An 18,550-nucleotide genomic window follows, 5' to 3' on the forward strand; every position below is an offset into this window, starting at 1 on the left:
GCTCTGAATCTCTCTCACTTCTCTGGGACAAGGTTCCCCACAGTCTGTTACCACTGCCATATGCTGGAGACCGGGATGGACCAAACATTTTGGGTACTTACCGTGTCAGGAACCGGCACCTCGTATTTTTCCAAAATGGTAAACTGCTCGTGAATGGGGGGGATCTGAGTTTCCAGGTTGGGTAAGTCATGCTGCAGGGTGTCCATGAGCTGCAAACTGACCCCTAGCTCCTCCAGCGTCTGGGGAGGGCGGCTGATTCTAAAAGTCAGGAAAGAAAGTGTTAGATGGAAAGCACATCACCAGACACATGTGCACACTCACACACACAAACACACACACACACACACACACTCGTGCAGCACACACACTCACACATACCCAGCGCGTGTTCCAGCCAAGCCTTACTTTTCAGCATTGTCTTTGAGGTAGGTGTGCAGGTCCATGAGGCGCCCGGCGGCCATCTCTTTGAGCAGGGTTGTGAACTTATTCTGCCACTCATTGCAGTGCTGCACCAGTGAGAACTTGAGGTGCGAGCAGTCCAGCATCACAAACTGAATGTTGAGGACTGTCTCCTCCTTCTGCACGTTGTTTGCCACCTCCGTGTAGCTGTAAGAGCCCCAGATGTTAGGTGGGCTTTATTCCCCTACCGGTGACCCCAACACCAGGGCCCCACTCCTTTCCTTCCACCCAAACCTACGGTCCTAGCTGGTTCTATTGCTGGGTATCACCGGGCCAAAGCAACACCTGGCAGACTGCTGCAGCCATGTCCACCTCCCAAGCACTGGGCAAGACAGAACAGCAGTCTCCCACTCCCCACCCCGCCACCCACCACCCACCACCCACTGCCCTGTGGCCCCACAGCCTTGGAGTCAGCCACCTAGGTCCAGGCTGGGCTCACAGCACAGCTTCCAGCTCAATTGTCTTGGGTGCTTTGTTTAGGAGATAAAAGCTTTTGCATTTTACCAGGCTGGATTCAAACTCACAACAGAACTGGTCTTCCCACCTCAGCTCCCTGAGTAGTTGAAACTACAGATGGGCTTATTTTTTTCCGGTTTTGGTTTTGTTTTTTTCCTGGGACTCTTGGACTATCTTCATCCATAACGCAGTGATGGCCGCAGGATGTGTCCTGGACATGCTGCTGCACGCAAGTCCCTCTGTCTGCCTCTGTTCCTGGTCTGTTCACTTTGTGGGGAACACACTTGGGGGCTCCCATCTGCACCTCGGCTTCTGCTGTCTCCTCCTGTGCCCCCTGCCCCATCTCTGCCTGGTGAAGAACTGCCCCTTCTAGAATTGCATGGCCCCTGCAGGAGCCTTCTCCATGAAGCCTTTTCCTATTGCCTCTGCATCTCCTCCTGCTTTACCGAGGATTTCAAAGTCCCCCAGAGATCTGTGTGGTGACTCCCAACCTGCAGCTCAGTGCTCAGAGCTCACAGAGTGTTCTCAGATGCATCTAACACACTGGGAAAGAGGAGAGCCCGTAGGACGTCTTCCCACACTGGGGTTATGCCCTGGAGACCCCCAATTCCTGTCCTTGTCCCACCCCCACCCCATCGGTCTCTCCTTTATTCTAAGCCATAAGGTTTATGTCTTTGCATCTACTGTAGAGTACATCTGCAAGTCCAAAGCAATGGAGTCAACTAGTCATGGGCTGAAATTTCCCTGAGTGTGAACTCAAAGAAACCTTCTTTCTGGCTCTTTATAGTAATGGACGCTAACTGGCAAACCTCAGCTGGCCCTGCCCCTGCCCCTGCCCCTGCCCCTGCCCCTGCCCCTGCCCCTGCCCCTGCCCCTGTCCCACAGCCTGTGCGCCTCATCATGTGCACAGCAAGGGCCTTCCAGGCCTTCAGAACTCACAGGTGCCCACAGGATACATCTAACAGCCTCGCATCCTACAACGGTTGCATAATAACCATCGTGCTCTAGCTGAAGTGTGAGAGATGTAAAACCCCTGCCTGAGACTGCATAGCCAGTCAAGTGTTAGAACTGGGCCACCTTCCCAGCATGCCACTCTCTCAACCACGCATTTGTCCTCCTCGCTACACTAAATGGCCATGGCCTGGCCACCCTGAGAAGATGCAGTGAATGTCAGAATTTCAGAATCCTCTTCTGCTTCATTCCAGGCTTCAGAGTTGTTAGAGAGTCTTTTCCCTCTCTTCCCCTTCCCCTCCCCCTCTTCTTCTCAGGTTTTCCATCATTCCCATGTCTACAATTTCATCCTTCCTTACCAACCCTTGCAACACTTCTCTAAACAACTGCCTTTCCCTAAACTTAGTCCAGATCTTTCTGGATCTCTCTGGTATTCTCTTCTTGTAGCCCAGGGTCTGCAATGTCTGTACCTGAGGCTCACCCAGGCCCTTTCCCAAGTCTCTGGGTCCCGTCTCCTCTGCTCGTGAGCTCTGTACTTGTGGATACACTTCCCTTTCCTCACTCACCGGGCAATGTCAGCATCGAAAGAGGAGACAGGGGGGTTGAGGCGCTGGTATCTTCGGATGAAGGAGTCCTTGTTGATCTCCCAGATCTCCCGATACATGTCCCAGGTCTTGAGGTAATTCTGCAGCAGACTTGCGTTGTTCGTCATCCCACTGCTGATCTGGGCCTGGATCTTCCTGATGTCCTCGTCTCGCTCTTCAAAGGGCCAAGAAAGACGCTTCTCACTGACACCCACCCCAGCCCACGCTCAGCCTGGCCCCTGGCCACTGCCTTGGACTTCACACACCACCTGCTCCACCCTCTCCACAAATACATGTACTCAAACATGAGCACTGGAAAACAGAGGGGAGGGGCTGGAGAGATGGCTCAGGGGTTAGGAGGACCTGTATTCTATTCCCAGCACCCACGGGGAGGCTCACAAATATCTGTAACTTTAGTTCCAGGGGATGCAAAACCTTTTTTTCTGGCCTTGGTAGGCACCAGGCACACCCATGATGCACAGATACACATTTATGCAAAACACCCATACACATAAAATATTAATAAATTTTTTTTTAGAAAAAAAGAGCTGAGCTGTGGTAGCGCACACCTTTAATCCCTGCCTTTGGAGGCAGAGGCAGGCGGATCTCTTAGGAGTTCAAGGTCAGCCTGGTCTACAGAGAGAGCTCCAGGATGCCCAGGGCTACACAGAGAAACCCTGTTGTGGGGTTGGGGAGAAAGGAGAGAAGAAGGAACCCCATGGAGGCAGCAATGTGTGACCCCATGTCTCCTGCTCAGGATCAGAGGCCTTTCCTGTGGGAATCAAGGCCTCTTTAAGTCCAACATATGTCTCAAACTTATCCTTGGTCATCTCCCGGCCCAGTTTTCACAATCCACGGGTATGAGTTATGTCTCCAGTTTCCTCCCTGTCCCTGCTCCTTCTTCAGCGGCCCCTTGGCTGGTTTTCCCATCAGCCATCGAGATGACTGGCCCAGTGTGAGGGAAATACCCTCATCTCTTGTGTGCCTCCCCAAAGCCCACTCACCCACGACCACATGAATGGGTTCTCGAGTCATCTTGCGTTTGGTGAGGATATCGGGGAGGTGACGGAACACAGAGATGGTAGAGAAGAGGTGACTGCCTATGTCATTGACCACACTCGCCAGAGTCTGCAGTGTTGGGGAGAATTCCACCTGTGGGCGGGGTGGGGGGGCACAGAGGAGCTAAGTGCAGCTGGCAGGAGACACAAGCCTCAAGGCCTCTCAGGCTCAACACCTCAGAACTGGGCCTGCAGACTGAGGAGGAGGATGACATTTAAGTAAGGAGAAGAGGGGCTGGAGAGATAGCTCCGTGGTTAAGAGCACTGATTGCTCTTCCAGAGGTCCTGAGTTCAATTCCTAGCACCCACGTGGTGACTCACAAGCATCTATAACTCCAATTCTAAGGATTCACTACTCTCTTCTGGCCTCCACACACACATCAGGCACACAGACATGCATACATGCAGGCAAAACGCCCACACTCATACACATTTTAAAAAGAAACTCCGCGGTTAGGAGCATTGACTGTTCTTCCAGAGGTCCTGAGTTCAATTCCCAGCAACCTGATGCCCTCTTCTGGTGGGTCTGAGGAGAATAACAGTAGACTCACATGCAAAAAAAATAAATAAATAACTTAAAAAAAGAACGAACCCTCAACTGGTTATCCAATACTAAGGGGCCCAACCCAAAAAGCACAGATATACAAACCACACTAAACAGACTACTTATTATATATAATATATTATATTTCCACATAATATATAAATATATATAGCCCACGGAGTTTGTTTATATATAATTATACACACACACACACACACACACACACACACACACACACACACACACGTCATAGTTAAAGGGGTCATGAATTTGAGAGAGAACAAAGAGAACATGAAAGGCATTGAGAAGAGAAAAGAGAAGTGGAGAAATATTGTGATTCTGTTTTAATTTTTAAAAATTAAAATTGTTTAAAAATAATAATTGAAGGTAACTGAGGACTGGGGTGCGACAGATTTTGAGGTGTCAGAGGCTTGGCGGCCTTACCTGTGCCCCACCACCCTGCACATCGCTCTGTAAAATGACAAGGACCCTGAAGAGTGGGTTTGGAGAGGTCTTCCCGTCCCCGTTGATGGCCTTGGAGAGTTCCAGCAGTGACCACTTCACGTTCAGACGCAGGGCGTCCTCCATCATGTGATCCAGCCGTATGGTGTAGAGCAACCACTGCTGCTGAATCTGGGGGAAGAGGAGAGAGAGGAGCCTCTGGAGGGACCAGCCTGGGCAATGAGGCGGGCCAGCAGGAGGAGGAGAAAGACAGCTATAGAAATGCTGGGTCAGGGTGGGTTGGGACCGCTCAGTGGTTAGAGCACTGGCTGCTCTTGCAGAGGACACAGGTGCAGTTCCCAGCACCCACGTGGCAGCTCATAGCCATCTGTAACTGCAGCTCCAGGGGACCTGATGCCTTCCTCTGGTCTCTGACCGCAGCAGGTACACACGTGGTGCACCTATGGAGGTAAAACACCCGTAAACATAAAAAATAAGTCTTTAAAGAGAGGCAAGATCCTGGATGCTGCAAGAAGAAACCTGAATCTGGGACCAGCGCAAGAAGGATATTCACAAAATCAGTGAAAGGACCACAGTGGCGTGGTAGGAGGGTATGTGTGTGGGTTCCCTGCCACAAAAGCCTGGTCACAGGATGCCTACCTCGGGGCCATCGTTCTTGAATACTTCGAAGGAGTTGGTCAGGATGTTAATCACATCCTGATGCAGGTTCACCAACTTCTGTTGTACAGCCATCCGGTGCTCTCTCTGGGCCTCCTCAAACTCCAGGTCTCTGTACACCTGCTTGCCGGTGATGTGCACCAGCAGCAGTTCCGACATCTCCTGGGCCTTCCAGCCGATGGTCAGGGTGGAGGCCTTGAAGTCGTTCACAATCATCTGCACCTGGGGTCAGGCCCCCGCCCGGGTCACCAGTGGCACCTTCTATGACACATGCCCACCTTGAACCATGCCAGCACCTCATGTGGACCTGATTCTACTCCCCCACTTAGCCTCTGCCAGAGTTTCTGACACTGAAAATGAAAACACTCCCACCCCTTCAGTGAGGAAATACTTGCCTGGCATGCACGAGATATCGGGATCGATTCCCAACAGCAAACTTTAGGGAGGAGGGAATTCTCCCCAGCAAATTTAATTTATTTTGTAATACTTCCAGGGCCTCCTCCATCACCATGACTCGGGTGTTGATTAGCCATGTGTCAGCCTTCTGCCAGCCTTATAGACCTCCAGTGTCTGTGGCCACGGCCTACCTTGCTGGCATGTATGCGACACTCGGTGATGAAGAAGGCACTGGCCCCCTTTAGGGCCCAGTTCAGCTTCTTCAGTCCTGGGTGGATCTTCTTATCCAGGAATCGGATGCGCTCTTTGAACAGGGCCTGCTCATCTGGGGACAGCATGGCAATGATCCTGTGAATGAGGGAAGACTGTGGCTGGGAGAGAAAACTGCGAAGGCGTCCCCTCGTGCCAGGAAACTTGGCAGGCTCTGAGGCTAGCATCCTAGCCTGGAGCTCCCTAAAGAAACTGTGATAGTGCATGTGTTATATACAGTGTGCTGGCCAGGGGCTGATGGGGTGGCTCAGTGGTAGAGGCACTTGCCATTAAGTCAGACGACCTGAGTTCAATTCCTGGGACCCACTTGGTGGAAGGAGAGAACCAACCCCCATGAGTTGTCCTCTGGCCCCCACTTGCACCCCAGGGCTGGAGAGATGGCTCAGCAGTTAAGAGTACTTGTTTTTGCTTAGGACTTGATTCAGTTCCCTGCTCCTACATGGTGTTTCTCAACCATCTGTAACTCTGATCTCAAGGGATCCGACATCCTCCTCTGGCCTCCTCGGGCAAAATGTGGCATGTGCCAGTGGGGAATTTAATTCCATAATATAAATGGGGACACCTGCATGCAGCTAGAGGCTACCACGTTGAATATAAATATAGCCTTTCTAGACATTCAAACGAAACTACATGTTTCCATTCCTGTGGACTGAGGTAAGAAAGGCCGTACGACTGTGTCTTCCCAAAATCTTTAACTTCTGCTGGGGTATTAAAAGGCATTGGGGGGCTGGAGAGATGGCTCAGAGGTTAAGAGCTGCTCTTCCAGAGGTCCTGAGTTCAATTCCCAGCAACCACATGGTGGCTCACAACCATCTGCAATGGGATCTGATGCCCTCTTCTGGTATGTCCAAAGACAGCTACAGTGAACTTATATAAATTAAATAAAATAAATCTTTAAAAAAAAAAAAGGTGTTGGGGGCCGGTGTGGCCATGAAGGGTAAAGCTGTGATGAATGGGGTTGGTGTCTTGAATAAGAGACCTAATACAGCTCCATGGAGGACGCTGCAAGGGGCAGCCGTTTAGAAACCAGGAGGCAGAAAACTTCACCTGACACTGGATCCACCCCGACATTGATCTCAAACCCCCTGAGCTTCCAGAACGGTAAGCAATGGATTTGGTTACTTCTGAGCCACCCCATCACTTTAAGAACTGGCTGCGGGGATGTAAGAGCAGGAAATGGAAAGTCATTTTTCAGGATGGAAGAAACGTGATGGTGGGAAGCTTCAGGAAGAGACCACGTTGTCAGGCAGCTACCGTGATCGCAAGGCTGGGACAAGGATGGAGGCCCACCTGTTGTAGTCTCGAGCAACAAGGAGCAGGTTCTCCCGGAGAATGCGCAGGTCCTCAGCGCGATCAGCCACGTTCATCACGTAGTGGGGTGTCTCGAACAGCAGCCGCTCCCAGTAGTCAATCTCCACAAAGAGGATCAGGAGCGTCCTAAGGGGAAAGCAGAATGGTTCAGGGTCCACCAACCGCGCAGAGAGGACTGCGGGTGGGCAGGGCACAGAAGGAATGTTCTGACAGAAATGAAATAGGCCTTCCAGGTGACAAAGGCAGCCTGGATGGAATCAGTCATTTCTGCCCCTTCGGGAATTTCTGGGTGTCTGAGGCAAATGGCTGCGCGTACAAGGTGAAGACACTCTAAGTGCTGGAAGCTGAGCAGTGGACAGCTGATCAGGAGCAGAAGGGGATTCTTGAGTGGGCAAGAACAACAGCCCAAGAGCTTGGGGAAGTACCCAGCTCTCTAAAAACCCGGGGGGATCGCAGGTTCAAGGAGACCGAACAGAAGGAACTTCAAAAGTGAGATTCAAACAGGAAGACCAGTGGAGAATTCAAGAAGCAGCTTCCCTGTGTCCTTTCCTGACTCCATAGAGCAGGGGGTCCCTCCTTCGTGACAGCAATGTACTGATGAGGACAACGCAACAAGAATCAAGAGATGACCTTGACTGGGGACCCCGGGCCAGGAAGCATAGTAGCATATACTGAGAAAGCGCCGGATGTACACAGTCCTTCACAGGCTCAGGGTTAAGACCTTAGCATTCTTGCTCACTGGGAGATCCACGCTCTGGCAGTAGACAGCCATACATATGTGAGGGCGTGCAGTACACCGAGAAAGGATCCCGTTTGGAAGATTTCTTTCTGTGGCCTCTGACTAGCCTGGGAGGAAAGTCTAAGAAGAATTTGGGAATACTCCTTGAAATAGCCACCACATTGATAGGCAACATTTACTGTTGACAAACCCTGCCCACTCCTTCCCAAGCTTCCAATCAGCTTCCAGATCTTTTGCTATAAGGTGAATGCAAATACGATGTCCAAGGAGCCTTTCTAATCTTTTTCTAACACTCAAGGGCTCTTGTTTGCTTGCTTTGGTGTTTTGAGAGGATCTCATGCTCCCAGGCTGCCCTTGGTCACACGGAGGATGACTTGAACTTCTGACATTCCTGCCTCGGTCCTCGGAGTACTGAGATCACAGCCACACCCCGCCTGTTCAGCTGTGAGGGCGATGCTGGTGCCCAGTCCACAGCACCCGTCTGTCTTACAGATTCTTTGAATCTCTGAGCGCATTGGTGACGACCCTGCTGCTTTCCATGTTCCCTCAGGGCACAGTCTTTCTTCTCTCGTGTTTGGTTTGGGCTTCCCCCTTCACACGCAAAGTTCAAAATGGCTGCAGAAACACTCAGAAATCCAGATAAGAACAAGGTAAAAATGGACTGAGACCTCTCAGAAGACGGGAAAGAGGAGGACACAGAAGTATAAGGTAGAGAACAGCGTCTGCAGAGACAAACTAGAGAGTGCCCCATTAACAATTTCACATTGATTGTGTGCTAAAGGGAATGCTGTGTTGAACGTAAGAATTAATTTCATCAATGACATCCTGGAGCGTGCAGTCCAATTCCCAGCATCCTTGGCCTCTTCCACCTTCCCTGCCCTGCCACACCCAGGGACCCTTCCTCAGGTCTAAAGCTGCCTGAGCCCAGCTGCTTCAAGATTATCCAAACCACCTGCTCTCTGACCTCACAAAGACCTCCAGGAGGTGATATTTACTTCCTCTCCTGTTCACTTCCTGCTCGGGCGGGCTGTCCTTTATCTCATGGCTCTTGTTTGTTGTCTATGCAGGGGATGGCTCCATGCTACACATGCAGCATAGACCCTCTCTCAACTGCACTGAGCGACAACCTCCAGGCCCAGCTCTCACCACTTTTTTGCCAGTGCTCACTCTTGTCTTTTAGTCTAAACATCTCACAAAAACTCCTGCACAAGCCAGGCAAGTTCATGCATGCTTTTAATCCCAGCACTTGGGAGGCAGAGGCAAACATATTCAAGTGAGTTTGGGGCAGATCTGATCTACATTTCAGGTTCCAGACCAGGGGGTGCGGTGTAGGTGAAACCTAACATCCGCCAGGCTAAGTCATGTGACTGGCAGCTGGGGAAGCTGATAAAGATCAGATTAGTCCAATCAGCTGTCTGGCTCTCCAGGCTACATCCTGTGTCCTTCCCAGTTACTCTCTTTCTCCTTCCTCCAGACCTCCAGTTGTATCACAGAGCGGTCTTGACAAGCGCACTGTGATACCTGCATGAAAACACACATGTTGGCCAACTGGACATAACTCCAAATGCCCACAGACAACTGATTGATTTGTTTGAGGGGGTTTCTCAGTGTGTCCCTGGCTGCCCTAGAACTCACTCTGTAGACCAGGCCAGTCTTGAGCTCACAGAGATCCTCCTGCCTCTGTGTCTCAGGTGCTGGGATTAAAGGAGCATTGCTGCCTCCACATCTGGCTGACAGCAGATTTTTAGTAAGGAAAAAAACCACTGGAGAAAGGAGAACATCTTCAACAACAGTGCTGCTCAAGCTGGACAATTGCAGGCAGAAGAACGGAAACAGATCCATATCTCTATCCGTCCGGCACAAAACTCAACCCCAAATCTGGTCAACCTAAGACTAGATACCCTGAAGTTGACAGAATAGGAAGTGTGCGATAGGCTTGAACTCAGGAAAGACCTTTCTGAACAGGACACAATACCAAATCACTAAATCAACGATTAATAATTGGGACCTCATTAAAATAAAAACCTTCCATATCAGCAATGGACACCATCTTTTGAGCAAAGCAGCGGCCTACAGAATGGGGGAAAATTCTTTTGACAATTATATCTCTTCAGTCACTGTCTGTAAGTCCCACTCTTCCCAAAGCTAGTCTCCTTTCCCCAGCAGAAGGCCATCAGGTGAGAGCCACCTAAGCTCGGTGCTACCGGCTGTGAATTGACCTCTCTCTCCTGCCTGGGCTCCCTTCGGGTTTAAGAGCTCAGAGCCCCTCCTCTGTCTGTACTAATGCTCCCTGGAGCTTTGTCCTCCCTCGGCCACACTCTCAAGCTCTGCCACACCTTCTACCCCCTCAACATCGTAGTTCCTTCCCACCATTGGAATATGGCCTAAATTCCATAATCTCAAACCATGACGAAGAAAAACAAGCAACCTTCTCTTGACTGCTGTATCCTACAGGTATTGACTTCTGCCCTTCCCTTCAGAGCCTGCTTCTTTAAGGAATTGTTCTGGAAGGGCCCCTTTCACTTCTCTTCTTCTCCCAGTCCTGCCTCCCCACTCCACTCTTACCCCTAAGAGGACTCACCAAGAACTCCCACAGCTACATCCAATGAGATGTCATGGCTTCTTGGTCTTATCTTCCCTGACTTCTGTGTAGGCTTTTTAAAGTTATCATTTGATTTTATTTTGTGTGTATGGCTGTTTTTCTTGCATGGTATCTACATACCACTTCTGGAAGGCCGGAGGAGGACGTTGGATTCCCTAGAACTATAGTTACTAGACAGGCTGGTCTGTGTGTCAACTTGACACAAGCTGAAGTTATCACAGAGAAAGGAGCCTCCCTTGAGGAAATGCCTCCATGAGACCCAGCTGTAAGGCATTTTCTCAATTAGTGATCAAGGGTGGGAGGACCCAGCCCATTGTGGATGGTGCCATCCCTGGGTGGTGGTCTTGGGTTCTATAAGAGAGCAAGCAGAGCAAGCCAGGGGAAGCAAGGAAGTAAACAACATTCCTCCATGGCCTCTGCATCAGCTCCTGCTTCCTGCCCTGTGTGAGGTCCAGTCCTGACTTCCTTTGGTGATGAACAGCAATGTGGAAGTGTAAGCTGAATAAACACTTTCCTCCCCAACTTGCTTCTTGGTCATGATGTTTTGCAGGAATAGAAGTCCTGACTAAGACAGTTACAGACAGTTGTGAGATGCCATTTGGGAGTTCGGGCACTCAGGTTCTCCAGAAGAGCAGTCAGCACTCAGCTACTCAGCCATTTCTCCAGCTCCATCTCTGTTGGTGTTGATGTTAACAGAGAATATTCCACTTTCCTGGGACCCAGCCTTCCCCAGTTCTCTCCTTTGACCTCCTCTTCAGTGGGAACTGTCCTCTCTGTGGTATCTTGGGGTCCTCTCACTAGAGTACGGGGAAGAATTTGCTGCCCCCATAGCCTGCTTCAGTCGGGACTCGTGAAGGGTCTTACTCCCTGTCACTCTCCTGCGGCGAATAACCTGAACCCATGGCTTCAGCTGCCTCCGAAAGCTCCGTTCCCATGTCTCCTCAGCTTGTCCCACGGGCATCTCCAGCTCAGTGTGTCCACAGACAAGAGGAACCATTGTCACGCTTGGAGCTCCTGTCTCGGGAGAGCAGCCTCCAAGGAAGAGGATGATCCCAGAATAGGAGCACCCCAGGAGGAGGAGCACCCCAGGAGGAGGAGCATCCCAGGAGGAGGAGCACCCCAGGAAGAGGAGCACCCCAGGAAGAGGAGTACATGTGAGGAGCACCCCAGGAAGAGGAGCACCCCAGGAGGAGGAGCACCCCAGGAAGAGGAGCACCCCAGGAAGAGGAGCACCCCAGGAAGAGGAGCACCCCAGGAGGAGGAGCACCCCAGGAAGAGGAGCACCCCAGGAAGAGGAGCACCCCAGGAGGAGGAGCACCCCAGGAGGAGGAGCACCCCAGGAAGAGGAGCACCCCAGGAAGAGGAGCACATGTGAGGAGCACCAAGGAAAAGCACTGCCCACGTCTATGCATGGTGTAAAGGCCACTTGTGTGTCCTCCCACAAGCTCAACTTTCCAATGCCCTACCCACTACTAACTACTAACTTTTGTTTCTGTAAAGCAAAATCCAGACATTACATACCCTAGGACTATGTAACGCCAATGTCATGACAAGTGGCAACAGAAATTTGCCTAAGATTAGAAGAGAGACTCCATCTTAAAGGGCTAGAGCCACAGCTGTCACCATATAGGACCTCATATAGCTAAATTTTCTGATTTTTCAACACAGACCATCAAAGCCAATTCTTCTTTTCCTTCCTCCTCCTCCTTTTCCTCTTCCTCCTCATTTTTTAAGACAGAGTCCTGACTGTCCTGGAACTCGTGCTGTAGGCCAGACTGGCCTTGAACTCAAGAGAGGTCTGCCTGCCTCTGCTTCCTAAGTGCTGGGATTAAGGGCATATGACACTATGTTCAACTCAGAATGTCAATTCTTATACAAACACCTAACATTTTTACATCATCACCAACTCTCTGGCTGCAGTCCTCAGCAGGTGACAGCATCCCCTCCCCCACGGAAGCGGCACAGCAGGCTGCCTGTGCTCTATGTGGCTGCTGTAAACGGAACATGCAAGATTTAAGGATGTCTCTCTGTGTATGATATATTTTATAACAAAACATATTCTTGGGGGGTTGGGAATTTAGCTCAGTGGTAGAGCGCTTGCCTAGCAAGCACAAGGCCCTGGGTTCGGTCCCCAGCTCTGAAAAAAAAAAAGAAAAAAAAAACATATTCTTAGGGCAAAAGAGACAGCTCAGTGGTTAAGAGAACCAGCTGCTCTTGCAGAGGACCCAGGTTTAATTCTGAGCACCCACATGGCAGCTCACAACTATCTGTAGCTCCAGTTCCAGGGCTCCCATATCTTCTTCTGACCTTCTTACATACATACAAATACTTACACACATAAAATAATAATTTACAACGGGTGGTGGTGGCGCATGCCTTTAATCACAGCACTGGGGAAGCAGAGGCAAGTGGATGTCAATGAGTTCGAGGCCAGTCTGGTCTACGGAGATCGTTCCAGGACAGCCAAGGATTCATAAAGAAACCCTGTCTTGAGGGGCTGGAGAGATGGCTCAGAGGTTAAGAGCACTGACTGCTCTTCCAGAGGTCCTGAGTTCAATTCCCAGCAACCACATGGTGGCTCACAACCATCTGTGATGAGATCTGATGCCCTCTTCTGGTGTGGCTGAAGACCACATGAGATAAATCTTAGAAAACAAATAATGCCAACAACAACAACAACAAATTCATGTGAAAATAGGTTGAATGCCCTGGATTGGTAGGGTCAGTCAGGTCAAATAACCAGAAACAGCACCAAGCTGTGTATACACACGCGTGCGCGCGCGCACACACACACATACACACACACATACACACACACACACACACACACACCATTTGACAATCTCCTCATTGCCATCCAGACAGAGAGGCTGCCTCAAAGGATCCTCTCCTTTTTCAGAATAAAATGTTTTTAGCTCCAAGAAACACTGACCGAGACCCACAGAACATCTCAGGCACTCTGTCTCTAAGAAGAGTTGTTAGCATGAATTTTGTTGAAAAGCAGTGGTTTGGTTTTTTGTGGGTTTTTGTTTGTTTGTTTGTTTTTTCAATAGTGTCTCAGGAAGCCCCAGCTGGCCCTGAACTCACCATGTAGCCAAGAATAACCTTGAATTCCTGATCCCCCTGCTTCTACTGTCCAAGAGCTATGACTGCAGGTGTGCCCTCCAACCCTAGAAAAAAGCCAGTATACATTTGGATGTCTGGATCTCAGACACATTAAGAAAAGGCTGTAATTATTGAAGATGTATTTTTGGATAATTTTACTCAAAGTATATGGTTTATTAATTTAATGTCAGCTCTGTGGTAATCTGGAATCTATTTCAATTTGGGGGGGTGACAAAAATTCTTTGTTATAGAAATTGTAATAAGATAGTCCTTGTCACAGAGGACAAGAGCAATGACAGCTAAAGGAGAGTAATGTATCAGAAATGACTTGTATACACTGAAAAACGGCTTGTGAGCAAAAAAGGATGCCAACTGAAAGGAGAATGCCATCTTTGTACAGAAATATTCAAAACTGTAGAGATTTTCACTCTCCTAAACGGAACCTATCAGTTTAACCCAATCCATATTCTAATAAAAATAGGAATGTGACTATTTTGGGAACAAAATAAATTGTTTAAAGAATTCTTATGAGAAATGCATATCAAAAATAGCTAGGAAATTGAAAAAAAGAGAGAGAGAGAAAGGAAGAAATGAGGCCAATAATTAAAACAGTTTGGTTCTTGCACATGAATAAGCCAGAAGACCAAATCTAAAAATAGATTTGCTGGGAGAGTTTTTTATTATTATTGTTATTATAAATACAGCAACTCATTAAATGTCTGGGTATAGCTAGTGGCTTGCCTAGCACAAAGCCCTCCAGCAGTGTAGGAAAAAAAATTAGCAAGATTAGGTCAACTTGGGGGTTGGGGATTTAGCTCAGTGGTAGAGCGCTTGCCTAGCAACCGCAAGGCCCTGGGTTCGGTCCCCAGCTCTGGAAAAAAAAAAAGAAAAAAGAAAAAAAAAAGATTAGGTCAACTTGCTTTCAATCTATCTAAAAATATAAAAAACACAAGATGAATGTATAACATCTTCCCTACACCACAGTAATTTTCAAACGGATTTAAGACCTAAATGTAAAGGACAAAATCAAGCAACCTGATGACAGACACTTCTAATCCTAGCACGTGGGTGGTACAGGCAGAGGGGTCAGGGCAACGTAAGAAACTCAAGGCCACCCTACCTCACACAAACACACACATATATACACATTATACACACACATTATAAACAAATGCCCATTATACACACACATATTAAACTACACACACATTATGCACACACACACACACACACACACACACACACGCATATATACATATACTTTTTTATCTATCCTGCAGTCAATGAATAATATAAAAGACAATATCACATCTTAAACTTTCTAGAGAATCTATTTTCACCTTAAAGGGGGAATGATTTAAAGAATAAACCTATTTCGAAGGCTCATTTATCTGTGATGTATGTTTTAAGAGACTGTGGAAGATAAACTGCTTTGCTGTCTCTGAGCATCTTAAACACAGAGCATCTTCACTAACATAGGCATTATTTATAAAGCTGTTAAAACTCCTTCAAAATGAACAAGCCTCTCTGAACTACAAATCAACAGTGGGTCACCAGACATTTAATGAATGTCTTTGAAGCAGGAGATAAAGGCTGAAATCAGGGAAAATTATTTTCTGCCTAGAACTGTAACCCAAGGCAAATGTGCTAATAGGAAGGCAGAGAAGAGTGGCTGGTAGCCATGCAAGAACTCAGACTTCAGCTCCCATGCATCCTCCCTTGAAAACTACCAAAGGATGTGCTTGACCCAAACAAAGATGGAAACCCACAAAGACGAAGTCAGAGGAAATGATTAACTAATTAATTAATACATGATAAGAGGGCTGAGGTCGAAGTTCAGTGGTGGGACACTTAAAAAGTCAAATGTACAGGCTACAGAGGTAGCTCAGTGGTTAAGAGCACTGACTGCTCTTCCAGAGGTCCTGAGTTCAATTCCCAGCAACCACATGGTGGCTCTCAACCATCTGTAATGGGATCTGATGCCCTCTTCTGGTGTGTCTGAAGACAGTGACAATGTACTCATAATTCTATACATTAAATAAATAAATCTTTTAAGTCAGACAGACAACAAAAAAGAGACTTGGGGAAATTCTATGTGACTTTTCTGAACCAGATCTTGAAGTCGACCTCACTCGCTGATGAGGCGGCCTGAGAGAACGTGAGGCTGAAGCACCTCAGGTACAGCTCGGAAGACGGTGAGGAAAATATTGTTTGAAGGGATTGTATTAGTCTGTTTGTAGGAATTAACAGCAGTGAACAGTGTGCTAACAAAAATATTAATTACTAATGACAAAAACATCACGCAGGCAAGGAGAGAGGTTCCTCAGTCCCCTCATCTAGGTGCAATGGTTTCAACACCTGCAATGGCCGCCCAATGCCATGGGTGGTGTCAAACCGTGGGTGACTTTTTTTGCTTTTTTCTTATGAATCCATACCCATGAGAAGATTAATTTGAGAATTAGGCACAGCTAGGCTTGGGGGCACATGACTGCAATCCCAACACTTAGGAGGTTGAGGCAGGAGGATTGCCACCAAGTTCTAGGCCAGGCTAGGTTAGAGAGTTCAAGGATGTCTCAAAAAAAAAAAAAAAAAAAAAAAGAAGTAAACAGAGTAAGAGGTCAACACAATGACTATAACAATAAACTGTGGTTAAAAACTAAGAGTAGAGTCTTTCTCTTTTTTAAGGGTCCAAACAAGTAGGAATGTTCCCAGGCCCCTGTTGAAGAGAGCCACTGAGTCAACACAAAATTGCATGGCTTAGCAGGTAGCAAAGTGGTCATCCACGCTGAAGATTAAGATCCATTTTAGCCATCAGAGAGGGTGAAGGGCTTGAATATATAGAGACGCTTCTGGTAGTCTAAATATATTCTCCTATGTTTTCAAACTGGAGAGGTTGAACTTGTCTCTATTCAGAATAGGATTTTCAAAAATAACTTGAAGGTAAATTATCAAATTTTGTCAGTCGGCAGAATGAATTTGGACAGTATCTCCTGAGGTTGTTCTAAAGAGTATAGTTATTAAAAAAAAAAAACTTATAAAAAATGATGTTTAGTCTTGACAGAATTGCGTCAATAAATTTCCAGAGCACAAATTCTATTGACAAACATAACTTCCTTCAGACTCCATTTGGGGAATTACTTTTTTTTAAAGCTATTTCATAGTATATCCCCAAACGTGTAATAGATGTAGCAAGGCAAGGCCAGAGAGGCTGGCAGGACTGACAGCCAGAATGCATACGGTGCGGATGGGGAGGAGGAGGAGAGGGACGCACTAGTAACAAAGGCAGCAGGCGGTCCCAGCGCCCTGTCCTGATCTGGAGGGTTCAGGGGCTGATAACTCAGCTTCCAGCCAAGCTCAGGGACACCTGGAACACATCTGCATTAAGTGCACTCTGCGAAGGAAGCTGGTCTGGCCAGAAAATGTGCTAAAAGCCCATTTGGGCTTCAGAGGCAAATATTTGGGATAAAAGGAGGGAAAAAGCCCTTGTAGGGTAATATAAATGCTATTAGGGACTGGAAGGCTCCCAGGACTGACAGTCAGGTAATTCTGAGGACTGTCAGGGACATTTCAAAAGTACACTTCAAGGTCAGCACCAGACCTTAACATGCCTGGTAAAGCTCTCTGTACTCCCAGGGGTGCTAATCAGTGTGGGAGCGAAACTGTCTCCCATTTTTTAGTGGGTTTAATCAGCTCAGACGTCTCTTTTCTTTCTTATCTGTTATTTACCGAGTTGAGGCGATTTCATCCTAAAATCACCAAATGTATTGTTAGCCACCTTATATTTCTCCAGAAAATAGCTGCTGAAGGACAGACACACAGCCTCCTTCTAATTGGAAGAAATGCTTTGCTATGTCTGGCTTTCAGATAAATCTAGGCCACAAATGATGGCCCAAGGCTCTTCTGTGAAACACTAACATAAAGAAATGCAGAAGGCGTCCCAGGCGGGGTCAGGGACACAGCTCAGCTGTAAAGGCCTTTGCCACCATGCCTGACCACTGAGCTCCAACTCCGGGGCCCACAGACGAGAAGGAGCATACCGACGCCCACGAGCTGTCCTCTGACCTCCACAGATGCTCCACATACAAACAAATAAAGAAGCTACAGTGGAGGGAAAAGCCTGTCTCCAGCAGACGACGAAAGCAGCCTGTATCCTAGCCACACAAACATCTCATTCCACCTTCGAGAAAGCTGAGCAAGGAGAAGGCATTGACTTTACAGCATGGGGCTAAATCTCTGACATGGCTAACTTAAAACAGGAAAATTTTATGATTGAAATATAATTCCTTATTTTTGTTTAAAGTTTTGGTGGCATTATGAATGTAAATTTTCATACTCATAGGTCTATTTACTTAGTGTATGCGTCCGTGCCTGTGTGTCTGTGCGTGATGTTGGAGGGGTGGGTGAGGGACGATCTGTGGAGTCAGCTCTTCCCACCACCTGAGTCCCAGGGCTGGGGCTCCTCACTCTGGCCACCTGCAGCTCTGGAACCTTCTCACGGGCTCCATGCTCTCTATTTTATGGGAAAAGCACACACAGTGGCCAAGTGTGCTCACACCCTGTTAGCCCAAGGTTGCCCGATAGGGAGACTCTCTAGCACAGCACTCTGGGACACCCAGTTTCACAGAGAATACATTTTAAGATTCAGCCACAGGCTGGGTGGGGGTGCCACACACCTTTAGTCCCAGCACTTGGGAAGCAGAGGGGAATCTTTGTGAGTTCAAGTCCAGCCTGGTCTACAAATCAAGTTGCAGGACAGCCAGAGATGTCCCACAGAGAAGCCCTGTTTGGCGGGGATCAGGGGAAGGGGAGAGGTATTCAGCCTTATTATATGCCTGCAAATGTCATAACCAATTAAACCGTTTGTCTATATATATAACCAGCTGAAAATCAGCTTACGTCGTATGTAGGTAACCACTTATACTATCTTTACCTAAAGTTCCTCCTCTTCAGAATCTC

At 48.1% G+C, this 18,550-nt stretch overlaps 1 protein-coding gene across 3 annotated transcripts in view; it reads right to left on the reverse strand.

The window, feature by feature from the left end:
- Positions 1-18,550, reverse strand: part of Dnah2 (dynein, axonemal, heavy chain 2) — a 125,239-nt gene that overhangs the window by 69,127 nt on the left and 37,562 nt on the right. For all 3 annotated transcript variants that reach the window (XM_087571883.1, NM_001100676.1, XM_087571884.1), the window contains 8 exon segments: positions 7,128-7,274; positions 5,759-5,915; positions 5,154-5,393; positions 4,497-4,685; positions 3,455-3,602; positions 2,433-2,625; positions 406-606; positions 102-258 (listed from right to left, as the gene is read on the reverse strand). In XM_087571883.1, coding sequence (XP_087428009.1) covers positions 102-258; positions 406-606; positions 2,433-2,625; positions 3,455-3,602; positions 4,497-4,685; positions 5,154-5,393; positions 5,759-5,915; positions 7,128-7,274 — 1,432 coding nt within the window.

The sequence above is a fragment of the Rattus norvegicus genome, chromosome 10 (assembly GCF_021556685.1).
Source record: "Rattus norvegicus strain SHRSP/BbbUtx chromosome 10, alternate assembly SHRSP_T2T, whole genome shotgun sequence".
Lineage (NCBI taxonomy): Eukaryota > Metazoa > Chordata > Mammalia > Rodentia > Muridae > Rattus > Rattus norvegicus.